The 15,520-nt window shown below is 40.9% G+C and overlaps 1 protein-coding gene across 1 annotated transcript in view; it reads left to right on the top strand.

Annotated features, from left to right (window-relative positions):
- LOC126471280 (serine protease filzig) overlaps positions 1 to 15,520 on the top strand; it is a 151,443-nt gene that overhangs the window by 115,251 nt on the left and 20,672 nt on the right. Inside the window, exons 4-5 of the mRNA XM_050099399.1 lie at positions 5,154 to 5,446; positions 12,965 to 13,160. Coding sequence (XP_049955356.1) covers positions 5,154 to 5,446; positions 12,965 to 13,160 — 489 coding nt within the window. The remainder of the gene's footprint in view (positions 1 to 5,153; positions 5,447 to 12,964; positions 13,161 to 15,520) is intronic.

Raw genomic sequence — 15,520 nt, 5'->3', positions numbered from 1 at the left:
TTTTTCTACGTATCTGTAGTGTGTCGTGCCCATATGTCAATGAATAGAGCTACAGTGAATTTATGAAATCGCTTCAATCATTTGTAATAGCCCTGTACTTCCATTTGACATCCACCAGACCTTGCTGCACACTTGCCTCCACGCTGTAGTCACATACACTCACTTGCTCGCGCTTTTTCCTCGCAGATCTTTCACTGCTTACTTCCGACCTCTCGCTCTTTCGTTCGTCACAGATTGTACGTATAGTCTGCATAGGATACGGTGGCCGATGCGCAGTGACCAATTTTCGTCCAAAGCGCTGGGCGAGTTCATTCGTTTGGCGATGACAGAATCGGGGCGCACACCCTGTAATCTTTCGCAAACGATTTTACAGAAACTATTCGACAAAAAATTTCATATTTGCTTCACTTGTAGTTTAATATGTCAGATTCATTATGATGTGCCCACCATTTCGTTAATGGTCATAGTTAATGTGATATTTACGTGGCAGTAAGACACTGTCCGATATTCGAAAAAGTTTGCACTGAAAAGGAGGGCTCGCTATGATTTTGAGTTTGGTGCTCATTACACTATATGTTGCTGCATATGAAATTTAGGTAACATATTGAATATTTATTTGGCCTTGGGTGAAGGTCTCTATCTCTCTTGAGAAATTTGATCTGACGTAGCGCACCCATTTGCGATCGCACTGCGCCGTCGATAAAGCCCGAGTGGAATATCCACACCATTCCTTATATTTCATAAATGAGATTTTGGCAAATGATAGCATACAAAGAGGAGAGTACTTTTCTATATGGTTATTATTCAAAACTTCATTATCTACCGTGTTATTCTACTAACTACGGACTTTCCCAATGAAAGAACGTAATTTTTAAGGGCCATCGATAGCCAGTGAAATGAGTACTATGGGTTTTGAAACAACGTAAGTGAAGTCGTTACACTTTTATTTTGTACCAAGGATATGCTTTTTCATGACATACTGACTTTACTTTTCCTCAGTTCCTCGCTCAATAAACCGCTTTCTCAGAATTCTTTTCAACTGCACCTGCAGGGCATGTTAGCTAGGTGAGACTGTGTAAACTCCGCTGTGTTTTGGCAAAAGAAGCAAATTTTAACGTGGCAACCAGAGAAATGTGAAGGTTTTACACAAAATTCGCCACTCATGATGCTTCTCTGAAAGTTAATGGTTAACAAGCCAGGCGAAAATAAATCGCTGCGTTTTTGGCAAAATTCTTTTTATTGACTAACCAAAGCAGAGGTGAGAGTAGATCGTTTTGAATGACTACCATGCAAGTATAGGTGTGGATGGCCCCACTTAATATTTACAGAAAATGTGTGTGTAGGCTTCAGTTTAGAAGGGCACTTCTTCTCCAGTGCTCGCATTTCCCCTACAGCGCCTGCCTTAACCCCCACCGTTACTGTTCCCCCCATGCCTGCCCTGCCATCTGCGCATCTAGCGGAAATGGCATTCTGTGCGCATTATACAATCCAGATCAGATCTTTGATTCTATACAGTGCAATATCCATGTCATTGCCAATGTGTTTACTTTTCAAAATTTATGAAATCGTTTGCGTCTGCTTACTTCAAATTAATACCACTATATAACAATTGATCATTATTGACAAAGCAACAAAGAAAATATTTATAGTCTTGATAAAAGAACATCGAAATATACAAAAGAACACTGCAGCATAGTGTGATGTACTCTCTTATAGTTTTACAGTAATCTTGGCAAAATGGGGGAATTCCTTCGATTTTTTACTATATATAAGAATAAAAAGTAACTGTCTGTTGACTGTGACTGGTTTAGATTATGATAGCCGTCATCTGACCACAATTAATTTAACCACACCACATGAAGAGCCGGTGCACGAATCCACTATGTGCTACCAAAAGGTAGCCATCACCAACACCCTACATCTATAGTCAGCTTATCTCCCTGTCGAAAGATGCGTAGCAGCTTCGAGACTCAGATGCGGTAATACCATTTCAAGTTTCGCTTCCCAAAGGAAGAAGATCAGGATTCAATATCCCATTGACGATGTGCTCGTTAAAGATGGAGCAAAAGCTCGGGCAGGACAATAAAGGCGCCTGTGTGTCCTACAGGAACCATCCCTGCATTCAATTTATGCGATGTGGGAGAAAAAACATGAAACCCAAATCTGAAGAGCTGGAGGGAAATTTGAACTCAACTGCTACAGAATACGAGTCTCGTGCATTAACCACTGCACTTTCTCGCCTCGTAATTCCTCTTCCGCCAATAGCAGTCCACTAATCTCCGAGGCACCATTTTATTTTATTCACCTATGTTCCCCCTCGCTCTAATGAAATATTATAGTGACATCGAAGCAGTACAGGTAAATGGCAAAACGAGTTTTTCAACAAGACCACCCCAATTGGTTTCGATATATTTGTCTAAAAACTAGAGCACCACATCGAATAATGTTGGCATCGACAGGACATGCAACCTTCCTTCCTTCAGTATTTTGTGTATATACTCTTGCCATTATGTTTTGATATATATTTCTTAGATTCCAAGCATTATTCTCTCAGTCTCATGTAGTAACTCATGAATGATCAGTATCACTTTGCTGTAATTAGAACATTTCGAAGTCCATTAGTATTTAACTTGTTACTCCGTTTCCAGCGAAAACCATTACACTTATTTTAAGCGTTGATATTTTAAGCCATAGGCAATAATTTAAACGAAACTCATATTTTGCTGAATACCTAGATACCTCTTCCTTTTCTTTTCCAGACTAACTTTATTTGTATGGAATGCTCAACTTGTAAAAAATATTGAGTATGTTCCGCTAATTTTTCTCTTTATTTTAGTTCCGGGTAGTTTACATAAAGTCTATTATCCTCTTGTTGGCGTTACTAAATCATATTCTGCGTCACGGAACAAATATTTAATCTAACAAGTATTAGATGGCAACTGTGTCATGGATGTAGATGATATTCGACACATTCGTTCTTCAATAAAAGCAATCGTCACCTATTTCGACCTTTAACTTCACATTCCACAGTTATTTTCTTTATAAAACCGAAATAGAAGTTTATTGTTTGTTGAATCTTAACGGCTACAACCAGTTGCGAAACGGTCAGGTTGTCAAATAGTAAAGGCGTCAATGCCTTAATTTACGGACTCGGGTTGAAGTCCACTTCCTGATATTTAGGGAACTCTTTCTCTTATTAAAACACACTTTCCAAAAAACAATCGATATTTCATTATCCATTAGATGGGGATGCAGTGCCAGTGCAAATCGTGGCATTTATTTGCAACATTTGGTCTACCAAAGCGTTGTGCTTCTGCTGTTTCTACGAGAAGTTACATAGCAGCGCCCGTGAAGTGCAGAATGTGTAAGCTGAAATTACGTTAATGTCATAGTGTAATGGTGTTTGGGTTGTTTTTGATATGAAAGTATAAGTTTATAGTAACATACTAATACAGAATGGAAAAAATATTAATCGCGAAAGGAAACGAAAATTAGAATTTGACTAGTATTCGCGATTTTTTTCCACATCAAACGAATAAAATGCTATTGAACATTGCAACGATTATTTTCCAAAAAAGTTATTTTACATAGACTGACTTTTGTCAACATCTGAAGACGGAATTTAAACCGTGTCCATGTGCCCAGAGCATTACACCTTCACACGCCCCCGCTCAAACTGTCTGTAGACATTAGGACTTGGGCGACAGTAAAACTTCCTATATCCATTTCCTCAAAAACTATAAAGTGTAGAACTAAAAGGAGAAATAGATATAAATTTATTTCACTGAAGAATATCTGTGCGAAATTTCATCTCATCCAGTGTTTCATACCTGCCGGTCTCCTTCCATAAGAGGCCACATGACATCATACACATGCAAGTTATAACCAACCTGTTTCCCACCATGATGCACTGACCCAACAGTAAATACGTATCGAGCATAAGACGATAATGTTTTACAGATTAATGAAGGTACAATTTAGCGGAGCTTTCCAACGAATCTAAAGAGGAGCAGAAAACAGGGCCGCAATTTCGCTCGATCATTCTCGTGGGGGTGCATGATGTCTAATGATATCAATGATGACTTTTATTCCTCCGGTAAGCAAATTTGTTACGGAATGGATGATAGCTGTTTCTTCACCGTCTAAATCTGAGAAGAATTCTACTTTACGCTAGTTATGGGTATTTGGATATGAATTAAGAAAACTCATATTCATTTATGTCGTTTGTATGTTCGATGGCCATCGAGTAAAGTACCATTAAACTCGAGAGTAACAGCTGAGAGCAGATAAAAATATTGACATGACGTTTGCCAACTCGTAAGCTATGTCTTTAATACCGAAGAGTTCTGTAATTCACTCCAAGAATTTGTAGTATTAAAAATGATGATTATCTGAAAAAAAAACTTTTAACTAAGGTGAAGACAGCATTTCAGAGACATCTCTAAAAAGGTAACAGAAGATATGACTCTCCAGGTTTCAGTATTCTTCGTAAATGACATGTTGAAACTTTCAAACTGAAAACCAATCAGACTGCTGAATGATGTTTCCCATTAACAGCGTAAGTTCTACTTTCAGAATTATATTACAGAGTTTTTTGATGGAACAAATTTGATGTAAATGGCTCTTGCATATACTCCACATTCTGCTTTTCTAGAGAATTTATGTCTAATGTCGTTTCAGACAGTCAAAGAATTCTAACGTTTGCATCCAGGGTTAATCAAGAAAATTATCTTAAGTCATCAATGCAGCAATGTTTATGCAAGAACAGTGGAAACGTGTCGGTGATGATGGCGGAGTTGGTGGTGGTGGTGGTGGTGGTGGTGGTGGTGGTTGCGGATCTGCACCTTTCGCCAAGATCAGAATCTTCAGAGACAGAGCAGTTTGCTCGATTTTCTCCAAGAAATGGACACTTGGCTAACCATTACACAATTAAAACTAATGGAATTGCTTTCAGAATCTGTGGAAACTCTAAAGTGGATTCCACATATGACAAACGGATCACGAACTCGCCAATGTTGGTGGAACGCATAACCGCAGAGCGGCCTTGGTTCCAGGAAACACTTCACGAACCACACTGTTCACTGTTGCATACGCATTGCTGTTGTGTTGTGGGTGAGCTGCTATGATACAAGGAGTGACTTGCAACACGACAGGCGGCCGCTGGCGGGTTCGACGACCAGACCGTCGACGACGCGGAGGCCGACTAAGCGGCCCAGCTCGACGCGACCTCGGCCCACCACGACCACCACCGTCTCGACCACACCCACCACCACCACCACCACCACCACCACCACTACCACGACTACCACGACTACCGCGAGGACGACTGCTGCACAGGCCGCTGTCGAGGCGGAGACGACGGCCCTCGTCACAGAAAAGCCCGATCTCTCAACAGAGACAGAGGCGACGGTCACCGCCACGCCAAAGCCAATCGATTACAGGAATGGTAAGAGACACTGGTGCATCTCTGACACCTATATTCAACATACTTAAAACTTACTTCCAGTTACTTATGCAGCTCCTGCAGGGATTGTTATCTAAAGCATCATAGATCACAGCGTACCCGTGGAAGGCACAACAATTATACCGACAGATTAAACGTCTTCAGTTCACTGATGTACATGATGAATTCTATTATATACTGGTGCTCCTATACAGGATATTCCTAAACATTTGCCACAGTTAGAGGGGGCGGACTGGGGGGAGGGGGGGGGGACATCCGGGACGAATCCTAAGATCAAAACAATAGAAAATTTTTCCAATCAACGTACGTTGGTAGTGAAGTGCTGGTACTGTAAAGAAGAAAGTGGCACCACATCTCCTATCACAAACTACTACAGTAATATACACTACTGGCCATTAAAATTGCTACACCAGGAAGATGACGTGCTACAGACGCGAAATTTAACCGACAGGTAGAAGATGCTGTGATATGCAAATGATTAGCTTTTCAGAGCATTCACACAAGGTTGGCGCCGGTGGCGACACCTGCAACGTGCTGACATGAGGACAGGTTTCAACCGATTTCTCATACACAAACAGCAGTTGACCGGCGTTGCCTGATGAAACGTTGTTGTGATACCTCGTGTGGAGGAGAGATGCGTACCATTACGTTTCCGACTTTGATAAAGGTCGGATTGTAGCCTATCGTGATTGCGGTTTATCGTATCGCGACATTGCTGCTCGCTTTGGCCGAGATCCAATGACTGGTAGCAGAATATGGATTCGGTGGGTTCAGGAGGAACGCCGTGCTGGATCCCAACGGCCTCGTATCAGTAGCAGTCGAGATGACAGACATCTTATCAACATTGGTGTAACGGATCGTGCAGCCACGTCTCGATCCCTGAGTCAACAGATGGGGACGTTTGCAAGACAACAACCATCCTCACGAACAGTTCGACGACGTTTGCAGCAGCATGGACTATCAGCTCGGAGACCACGGCTGCGGTTACCCTTGACGCTGCATCACAGACAGGAGCGCCTGCGATGGTGTGCTCAACGACGAACCTGGGTGCACCAATGGCAAAACGTCATTTTTTCGGATGAATCCAGGTTCTGTTTACAGCATCATGATGGTCGCATCCGTGTTTGGCGACATCGCGGTGAACGCACATATGAAGCGTGTATGCGTCATCGCCATACTGGCGTATCACACGGCGTGATGGTATGGGGTGCCATTGGTTACACGTCTCGGTCACCTCTTGTTCGCATTGACAGCACTTTGAACAGTGGACGTTACATTTCAGATGTGTTACGACCAGTGGCTCTACCCTTCAATCGATCCCTGCGAAACCCTACATTTCAGCAGGATTGTGCACGACCGCATGTTACAGGTCCTGTACGGGCCTTTCTGGATCCAGAAAATGTTCGACTGCTACCCTGTCAAGCACATTCTCCAGATCTCTCACAAACTGAAAATGTCTAGTCAATGGTGGCCGAGCAATTGGCTCGTCACAATACGCCAGTCACTACTCTTGATGAACTGTGGCATCGTGTTGAAGCTGCATAGGCAGCTGTACCTGTACACCCCATCGAAGCTCTGTTTGACCCAACGCCCAGGCGTATCAAGGCCGTTATTACGGCCAGAGGTGGTTGTTCTGGGTACTGATTTCTCAGGATCTATGCACCCAAATTGCGTGAAAATGTAATCACATGTCAGTTCCAGTATAATATATTTGTCCAATGAATACCCGTTTATCATCTGCATTTCTTGTTGGTGTAGCAATTTTAATGGCCAGTAGTGTATGTGTTGAGGAGACGGATTACACCAACTCATTTTCAGTAAGAAACAAGCACTCGATACACAAATGGCCCCTGCCTAATTTACTCCAGTATTATGTAGAGTGCAGAGAAACCGTTCCGTAAGGCGAGTAGTGAACGATGCAACAGAGCAAGCAGCTGGTCAAGTGTAAGGTATACATGGTCAGTTATGAAAGAGGAGAAAAAGGCGACATGGTGTTCATATATGGCCACGCATACGTCTTCGGCCTGGATTCTCATTGACTGGAATAAAATTGTCTTCAGTGATGAGTCCTGCTTCGCATTGGGCCGCGATGACAAGCGAAGACGTGTCTGGAGCCGCCCCGGACTTCGGTGGAATAGCAACCTGTCTGTCGCCCGCCATACTACCCATGAACCAGCAGTGATGGTCTGGGATGTGACTTCATTTCATAGCAGGATATCTTTGGTTGTCACCCTTACAACAGAGCGGAACGTTGACGATATTCTACGCGCCGTTTTGTTGCCCTTCATAGCAAGAAATCCTGGTCTTACACTTCAGCAAGATAATGCCCGGCCGCACATGCCGAAAGTTTCTACTGCTTGTCTCCGTGTTTGCCGAACCCCACCTTGGCCAGCAAGGTCGCAGGATCTCTCCCCAGCTGAGAACGTTTGGAGTATAATGGACAAGGCCCTCCAACCAGTTCGGGATTTTGACGATCTAACGCATTAATTTGACAGAATGTGGCACGATATCCTCAAGAGGACATCCAACAATTCAATCAGTCAGTCAGAGTTTGGCACGATATTCCTCATGACGTCCAACAATTCATTCAATCAATCAATCACTCAATCAACTGCTTACATTAGGACCAGACGTGAACCAACGTGTTATTGACTTGTTCAATTTGTTAAGCTCTTTCTCTTGAATAAACCATCCAATTTTTTATAAATTTTAAATACTTATTTGTCTGTACATGTACATTATATCTACCGATTTCCATCCCACTGGGATAATTCTTTCGTGGTGCGTCGTCCTTTTCATCTTGGGGTGTATTTTGATGAAGAAAGGTACTGCAAGGCCTTGGCTTAAAAAAAAAAAGATGAATTACGTACTTCAGACGATCATCATTATCTGTCACATAATACAGGTATAGGGAATATGGAATCCTTATAACTACAGAAAGATCGGTCCTGCTAGGTTACCACGCGCAACAGCTGTGGAATCTAGGCAGTTAGTATTTTCTCCATTCATTGTCCGATCAAAGGATTTTTCTGCTTGGGTGAGACATTCCATTTTTACCAACACGTTAGGAGTGACACAAAGAAGAAATAGAGGGTCTGGTTTCAAAAGCCGCCATAAAGGCCTGTAGAACAATGTGCTAACACCATGGCCCTCTGACACCGCCTTCCAGTAACAATTTTAGTGAACGGTAAACAGCGGCAGGTTGTGTCCAATTTTAATACTCTTATAGCTTTTTACTATATTTTAAAATATTTTTCTATTGTTTGCCACATCGCTGTCACACAGACAAAGGGTGGAAAGACATCCAAAGGCGCACAAACTGCTGAAATTACAATAGCATTCCATTTCAACCATCATTTTGGCCTTTTCCGCAATTTTCCGCAACTGCTATAGGATAATCTTGAAATTTTTCATCTTCCCTTTCTTATTTCTGTGGCTTGACTCCCTTCTTAACTTCACATAACCTGAGATCAATTTGGAGAGGGGCAATGTACTCCATCTGTTTGTAAATAGTCTAAATTTTGTTCTACATGTTTTCCTGTTTTTATTGTTGTGTTATGATTGCCAGGCGGAGAAGGGGAATAAGTCCAGAAATCAACTATATGGACGCGAAGAACCTCCTACAACATTACACTCACGCTAACGCAATTGAGTTCTTGATGTGAGGGTCTTTTGTGTCTCACATGATAAGGATCTATACATAACAATGTGTGTGTACATCATCTGCAGTTCTTATATATAAAAGATAGATTTTTATGGCAGAAAAATGTTTGTGTGGGGATTAGTTAGTCACCGAAAGAATTTTATTTACGAAAACACTAATGTTCTGAAACGCCTTTTTCATTCATCAAATAACATCTCAGAAAACCATATCTGTCGTAAGGAACCATCGTGAAATGACGAATGATACTCTGTTTTAGATTCACAATCAAAAAATATTTCTTTAGCGAAAGACGGCAAAATATAGACAATAATTAATCGAGCCCGTTGTAAGGTTTTCAGTCGATGCTTTGAGTGAACTGATAGATGAAGCGAAAATGTACACATAAAGGAATTATTAGTGAATGTTTCCGAAATGCACTATATGGTTATAAGTATGTGAACACCTTCCTGAAGGCGTAAAGTCAGGCTGTGCATTCAACAGTACGTAACTGCAAGAAAATAGAGGTAATAATGTAACTGTCAATCGGCAGTTCCTGCTGCTAACGGAATTCTCAAATTATTGTATTACTTCTACGGTTGAAAAATCTGTGATACGCTATTTATGTTCTCTGAATTAAGAAGGAGCACTATTAGGGTTCAACGATCCGTCGACATCGAGGTCAGTAGAGACGGAGCGGAACACACGCTCGGTGGGAGAAAGGAAATAGGATGTGCCAATTCAAAGGAACCATTCCGGCATTTGCCTAGAGCGATTTACGGAAATCACGAAATACCAAAATCTGGATGGGCGGACGGTGATTTGAACCATCGTCCCCCGGTATGAGAGTACAGTGTGCTAAATATTGCGCCACCTGCTGGAGACAGATCGAGTGTGCAGTATGGATACCTTTGACACAACTGAACTGTGTGCCTTCACAGCAGACATTACACTTCTGACACGTTAAGACCAGTGACTGCACGCTGTAGTCGATGTCATCGCGACGTTGAATTTCAACATCATAATACAGGACTTCATGTTAGCCTGCTGTCCTGTCAATACAGTGGGTATTCGGCTGTTGCCCTGGCCAGTACATTCTGCATATGACTGGCCGTTGTTTCTGAGAGTCTGGAAGGGCACACGCGCCAGCCTGTGCTGCTGATGAACTCTGGTATAGAGCTGAATCAGGATGGAATGCCGTACCAATACCTGTCGTCTAAGTTCAGTTTGTCTTGATGTCCAGCCGGGTTAAAGCCGTTCTTGCAGCCTTAGATGCAACTCCGTGTGCTAAACTGCGCACTCCGTATGCCTCCAAATCACCTAGTAGTTAGTTAGCTATTTAGTTAGTTGCATGTTACATATATCATTTCAACAATTCCGTTATCGAAGTGATGTGGAACGAGACTGTTTACAGTATATGTATGCATGATTAGTGTTAACATTAATGAACACATTATTTATTTAGTCCTACTCATGCTGCCACACTTAAAGCTTGTGTTTTCTTAGTTCTGTTATTTTTAGCTTTTTTTACAGGCTACCAATTTTTAAATAAAATTGGTCCATGAATTAAAAAGCAATCGTCCAGTAGAAATTATTTTAGGTTAGATTTTAAAATTTGCTTTGTTACATGTCAAACTTTTATGTTATTGTACAAATGCTCGATGATTTTTGTTGCCGCAAAGGACTTGGAATAGCAGCTGAACGGAATGGATAGTGTCTTGAAAGGAGGATATAAGATGAACATCAAAAAAAGCAAGACGAGGATAATGGAATGTAGTCGAATTAACATCGAGTATAGATTTAAGCGTCAGGAAGTCATTTCTGAAAGTATTTGTGTGGAGTGTAGCCATATATGGATGTGAAACATAGACGATAAATAGTTTAGACAAGAAGAGAATAGAAGCTTTCGAAATGTGGTGCTACAGAAGAATGCTGAAGATTAGAAGGGTAGATCACATAACTGATGAAGAAGTATTGAATAGGATTGGGGAGAAGAGAAGTTTGTTTTGTGGCACAACTTGACTAGAAGAAGGGATCGGTTGGTAAGACATGTTCTGAGACATCAAGGGATCACCAATTTAGTATTGGAGGGCAGCGTGGAGGGTAAAAATCGTAGAGGGAGACAAAGAGACGAATACACTAAGCAGATTCAGAAGGATGTAGGTTGAAATAGGTACTGGGAGATGAAGAAGCTTGCACAGGATAGAGCAGCATGGAGAGCTGCATGAAACCAGTCTCAGGACTGAAGACCACAACAACAACAACAATATTGAACTTCTTTCTGAGCCACTGACAGCTTTAATAATAGTTAATGATGGTCTTTCTTCCGCTCTGATGTTGTAGGTATGGATCTCACTGTTCCTCTCAAACTATCGCGGATTATTTATGACGAATTTCGTAAACGAATATACGAGGGCTATTCTGAAAGTAAGGAACGATAGGTATCGAAATAGAAACCACAGTGAAAATCAAAACTGTTTTTTTTTTGCAATGCTTAGCCATACCTTTCAGCTACTTTTCTATATAGTCGCCGCTCATTCTTAGTCATCTGTCGTAGCGTTGTACCAACTTTTCAATTCCCTCGTTATAGAAGACAGCCGCCAGTGTTTTTCGACAATTTTCTACTCTGGATTGCAGCTCGTTGTCTGTGTGAAAATATTTTCTTCATATCCAGCGGTTCATTTGAGCAGAGATGGACCTCAGGGGTAGCCAATTGCGGGCTGTATTGTGGGTGATCGAACACTTCCCATCGAAAACGCTGCAGGACCATCTTCATTGCCCATGCAGAGTGCGGCCGAGAATTGTCGTGTAGAATGAACGACATGACAGTCATGTTATGTGGATTGCATAGCTTCAGGCGAAATATTTCGCCAGGCTCTCATATTTGGTGGGAGACGCTAATTTCTAGCCATCTTTACGTTCTCACTGTGAACTCAGAACTGAAGCGAGCGACATGATGCGATCAATGGGCGTACTAGACACAGTGCCCAACGCATCTGTACAAAGCGTCATCAGATTTTCACTGTATTTTCCATTTCGCGACCGATCGTTCCTTACTTTCCGAATAACCCTCATATGTATTTTTACAGCGCAGTTGAAAAGCAAAGGTCTTTGATAAGGTACCTACAAGACGTTCGTGGGTAAACACCATATATTATTCTTACTGCTCGTTTTTGTGCCATCGATACTTTCTTTTTTAAGTGGTGAGTTAAACAGAAAATTATTCCATAAGACATTATTGAGTGAGCATATGCAGAATATGCCAAAACGTTAATTCGTTTGTTTCCAAGATTGGCATTTACACGAATAGCAAAAGCAGCTGATTTCATTGTTTGAGAAACTCAGTAATATGCTTCTTCCAGTTCAGGTTGTCATCAAGATGTACACTCAAAAATACGGAGCATTATACTCCAATTACTGACTCCTGCTCATTTGCTACACAGATGTTAGTATTACCCTGTTTGTTGTGCAGAACAGAATATAGTGTGTTTTTTTTTATTATTAATTTAGGGAGAGTCCACTTTCTAAGAATCTTTTAATAATTATTTTGATAACATCATTTATAGTCTTTTCTTTTGCTTTCTCTCTGATGCAATTTATCATAACACCAGTATTGTCTGCAAAAAGTACCAATTCTGCTTATTGAATGTTAAGTCGAAGATCAATCACATATATAACGAATAGGAGTGGACCCAAAATTGAACCCTGTGGGACCCTCTTTGTGATTTATATGGTATACGCGACATTGGTAAACTTTCGTTACTTGCTATCCCTGCAGCTATAATGATGAGCAGTGTAATTAGGCAACAGAATCTTTCTCTTCAATAAACTGAAGCTTGTGTGATGACGCTGTGTTGCAGAGTGCGGCGTGCGGCCGCTGATGCAGACGGTGAAGACGGGACGCATCGTGGGCGGCAAGGGCGCCACGTTCGGCGAGTGGCCGTGGCAGGCGCTGGTGCGCGAGACCACGTGGCTCGGCCTCTTCACCAAGAACAAGTGCGGCGGCGTCCTCATCACCAACAAGTTCGTCATCACGGCCGCCCACTGCCAGCCGGGGTCAGTACTTAGCTCTGTACGCCGATACTCCAGACGGCCGAACCAACTTTTCCATGCAACACTTAATTCTCGATGCCGCACAAAGAAAGTGAAGCATTATTAAGTAATCGCAGTAAAAACGTAAATATTAAACAGCGATACAAGTAAGCGATGGCATTTTGAGATGACACCCAATGCTACAGTATGGTATTCTACTTATTTATTTATTTGTTTAATTTGGCAATGTTAGGACTTCCAGGCCATTTCTCACGTCGGACCATACATCTGTAGTGAGTTGTCAATTCAAAATGCGCACTTCATGAATGGTAACTAATAATAATAATAGTGTTAATGGATGCAGTAATCATTACAGCAGGGGAAGCACAGTGTCAGCACGTGATAACAATAATAATATGATTTTTTAATTTTATCCATATTTTGGAGGTATAGATTAAATAATGTCTTCAGTCACAAGTTTTTCGTGTTTTATTAACTACACGATGCATTTCGGACCCTGTGGGTCCATTGTCATGTGTAATTTGTCTTAATACATGTTTTATTTCTTCTCCTGAATGAGGTGAAATGCATATTCCTGTCACGAAAAGGTTTAATGTTAGGTTATGAATTTCGTTAAGTCGAACGCGGAAAATATGTGCAAAATATGGAAAATGAACAGTGTAAACTTACCACATAATCCAAGGAAACCATTTTCAACGTTTTATTAGCGGCAAACATTCTTTTCTCCGTCCTTTTAGTACATGTCACTTCACTCAGGACGTACATTTGCACACACATGTTTATAAACACTTCACAGATGTTTTTGTACATGGTGTTGTCAAAGGTGAATTTATTCGTAGTGCTAAGGATATAACTATAAACAATTGACATATGCAAGGAATAACTTTACAATAGGTCTTTAAAATTACTGAAATAACTATGGCTTGCGAAATCTGTTTGTTCATTTAACATAGATTCTGGTTCTTTGATTTTGTGGAGGTATATCTCCAGTTGTCCTAATAGACTTAGGGTCTTACCATTGGGTTCGTTATGTAGTATTGCCAAATTGTTTTCTAGACTGTTGACGACATGTTTCCTTTCCAACATATGTTGTGCAATGACTGGTTTTTCGAAATTTTTGAGCCTGACAGCATTTACATGTTCTTGAAAACGGGTCTTGAAGTTTCTGCCTGTTTTCTCTACATAGTCGGCAGGACAACTGGGGAATGATACTTTGTAGACTCCGCTGTTGTTGTATGTTTGTGTATTTGATTTTACGTTATGAATGAGTAGGTTTCCTAACTTATTACTGGTTGAGAATGCAACTGTTACACTTATTTTTCTGAAAACGTTGGCTATATTTTGTGATATGAGGCCTAGGTGTGGGATACTGGTGAATATTTTCTCTTCTTTCACAGTGTGTCCCTTCGTTGTCTTGCTTTTGTGTATTTGCCTGCTTAAATTGTCAGTTGTTTTGGCTGTGTAGCCATTGCTTATGCAGTGCTCTTTATTGTATCTATCTCATTCTTGACAGTGTTTTCTTCTAAATCAAAGGAGTGTACTCTGTGTAGCATGGACCTACATGCAGCATGTTAGTGTGGTGAAATAGCATGATGAGTTGTCCAGTGTTATGTCTGTATATGTGCGTTTTCTGTGTATGCTGAACTTGTGTTTTTGTTTGTGGTTGGTGATTTTTAGATCCAGGAAGTTTAGGCTCTTGTTGTCCTCATGTTATATTGTGAATTTCATGTTTTTGTGGAAAGAAGTGAATGCTACTAGTAGTTCTTCGAGCTCATTTTTGTTCCATCAAACAGTAGAAAGGTGTCATCAACATATCTGCAGTAATATACAATTTTCCTTGAGTCTATTGTCTTCATTAAAGAATTTACTTTCCAGATGATTGAGAAATATGTCTGCCAAAAGTTATATCTTTAGCACTACGAATAAATTCATCTTTGACAACACCATGTACAATAACATCTGTGAAGTGTTTATAAACGTTAGTGTGCAAATGTACATCCTGAATGAAGTGACATGTACTAAAACGACGGAGAAAAGAATGTTTGCCGATAATATAACGTTGAAAATGCTTTCTTTGGATTATGTGGTAAGTTTACACTGTTCATTTTCCATATTTTGCACATATTTTCCGCGTTCGACTCAACGAAATTCGTAACCTAACATTAAACCTTTTCGTGACAGGAATATGCATTTCACCTCATTCAGGAGAAGAAATAAAACATGTATTAAGACAAATTATACATGACGATGGACCCACAGGGTCCGAAATGCATCGTGTAGTTAATAAAACACGAAAAAGTTGTCACTGAAGGCGTTGTTTAATTCATACCTCCAATGTTATTAATAATATGTATACAGCGTGA

Source organism: Schistocerca serialis, chromosome 3 (assembly GCF_023864345.2).
Source record: "Schistocerca serialis cubense isolate TAMUIC-IGC-003099 chromosome 3, iqSchSeri2.2, whole genome shotgun sequence".
In the NCBI taxonomy this organism is placed as follows: domain Eukaryota; kingdom Metazoa; phylum Arthropoda; class Insecta; order Orthoptera; family Acrididae; genus Schistocerca; species Schistocerca serialis.
The sequence above is the reverse complement of the archived record's forward strand: the minus strand, read 5'-3'. Positions and strand labels throughout refer to the sequence as shown.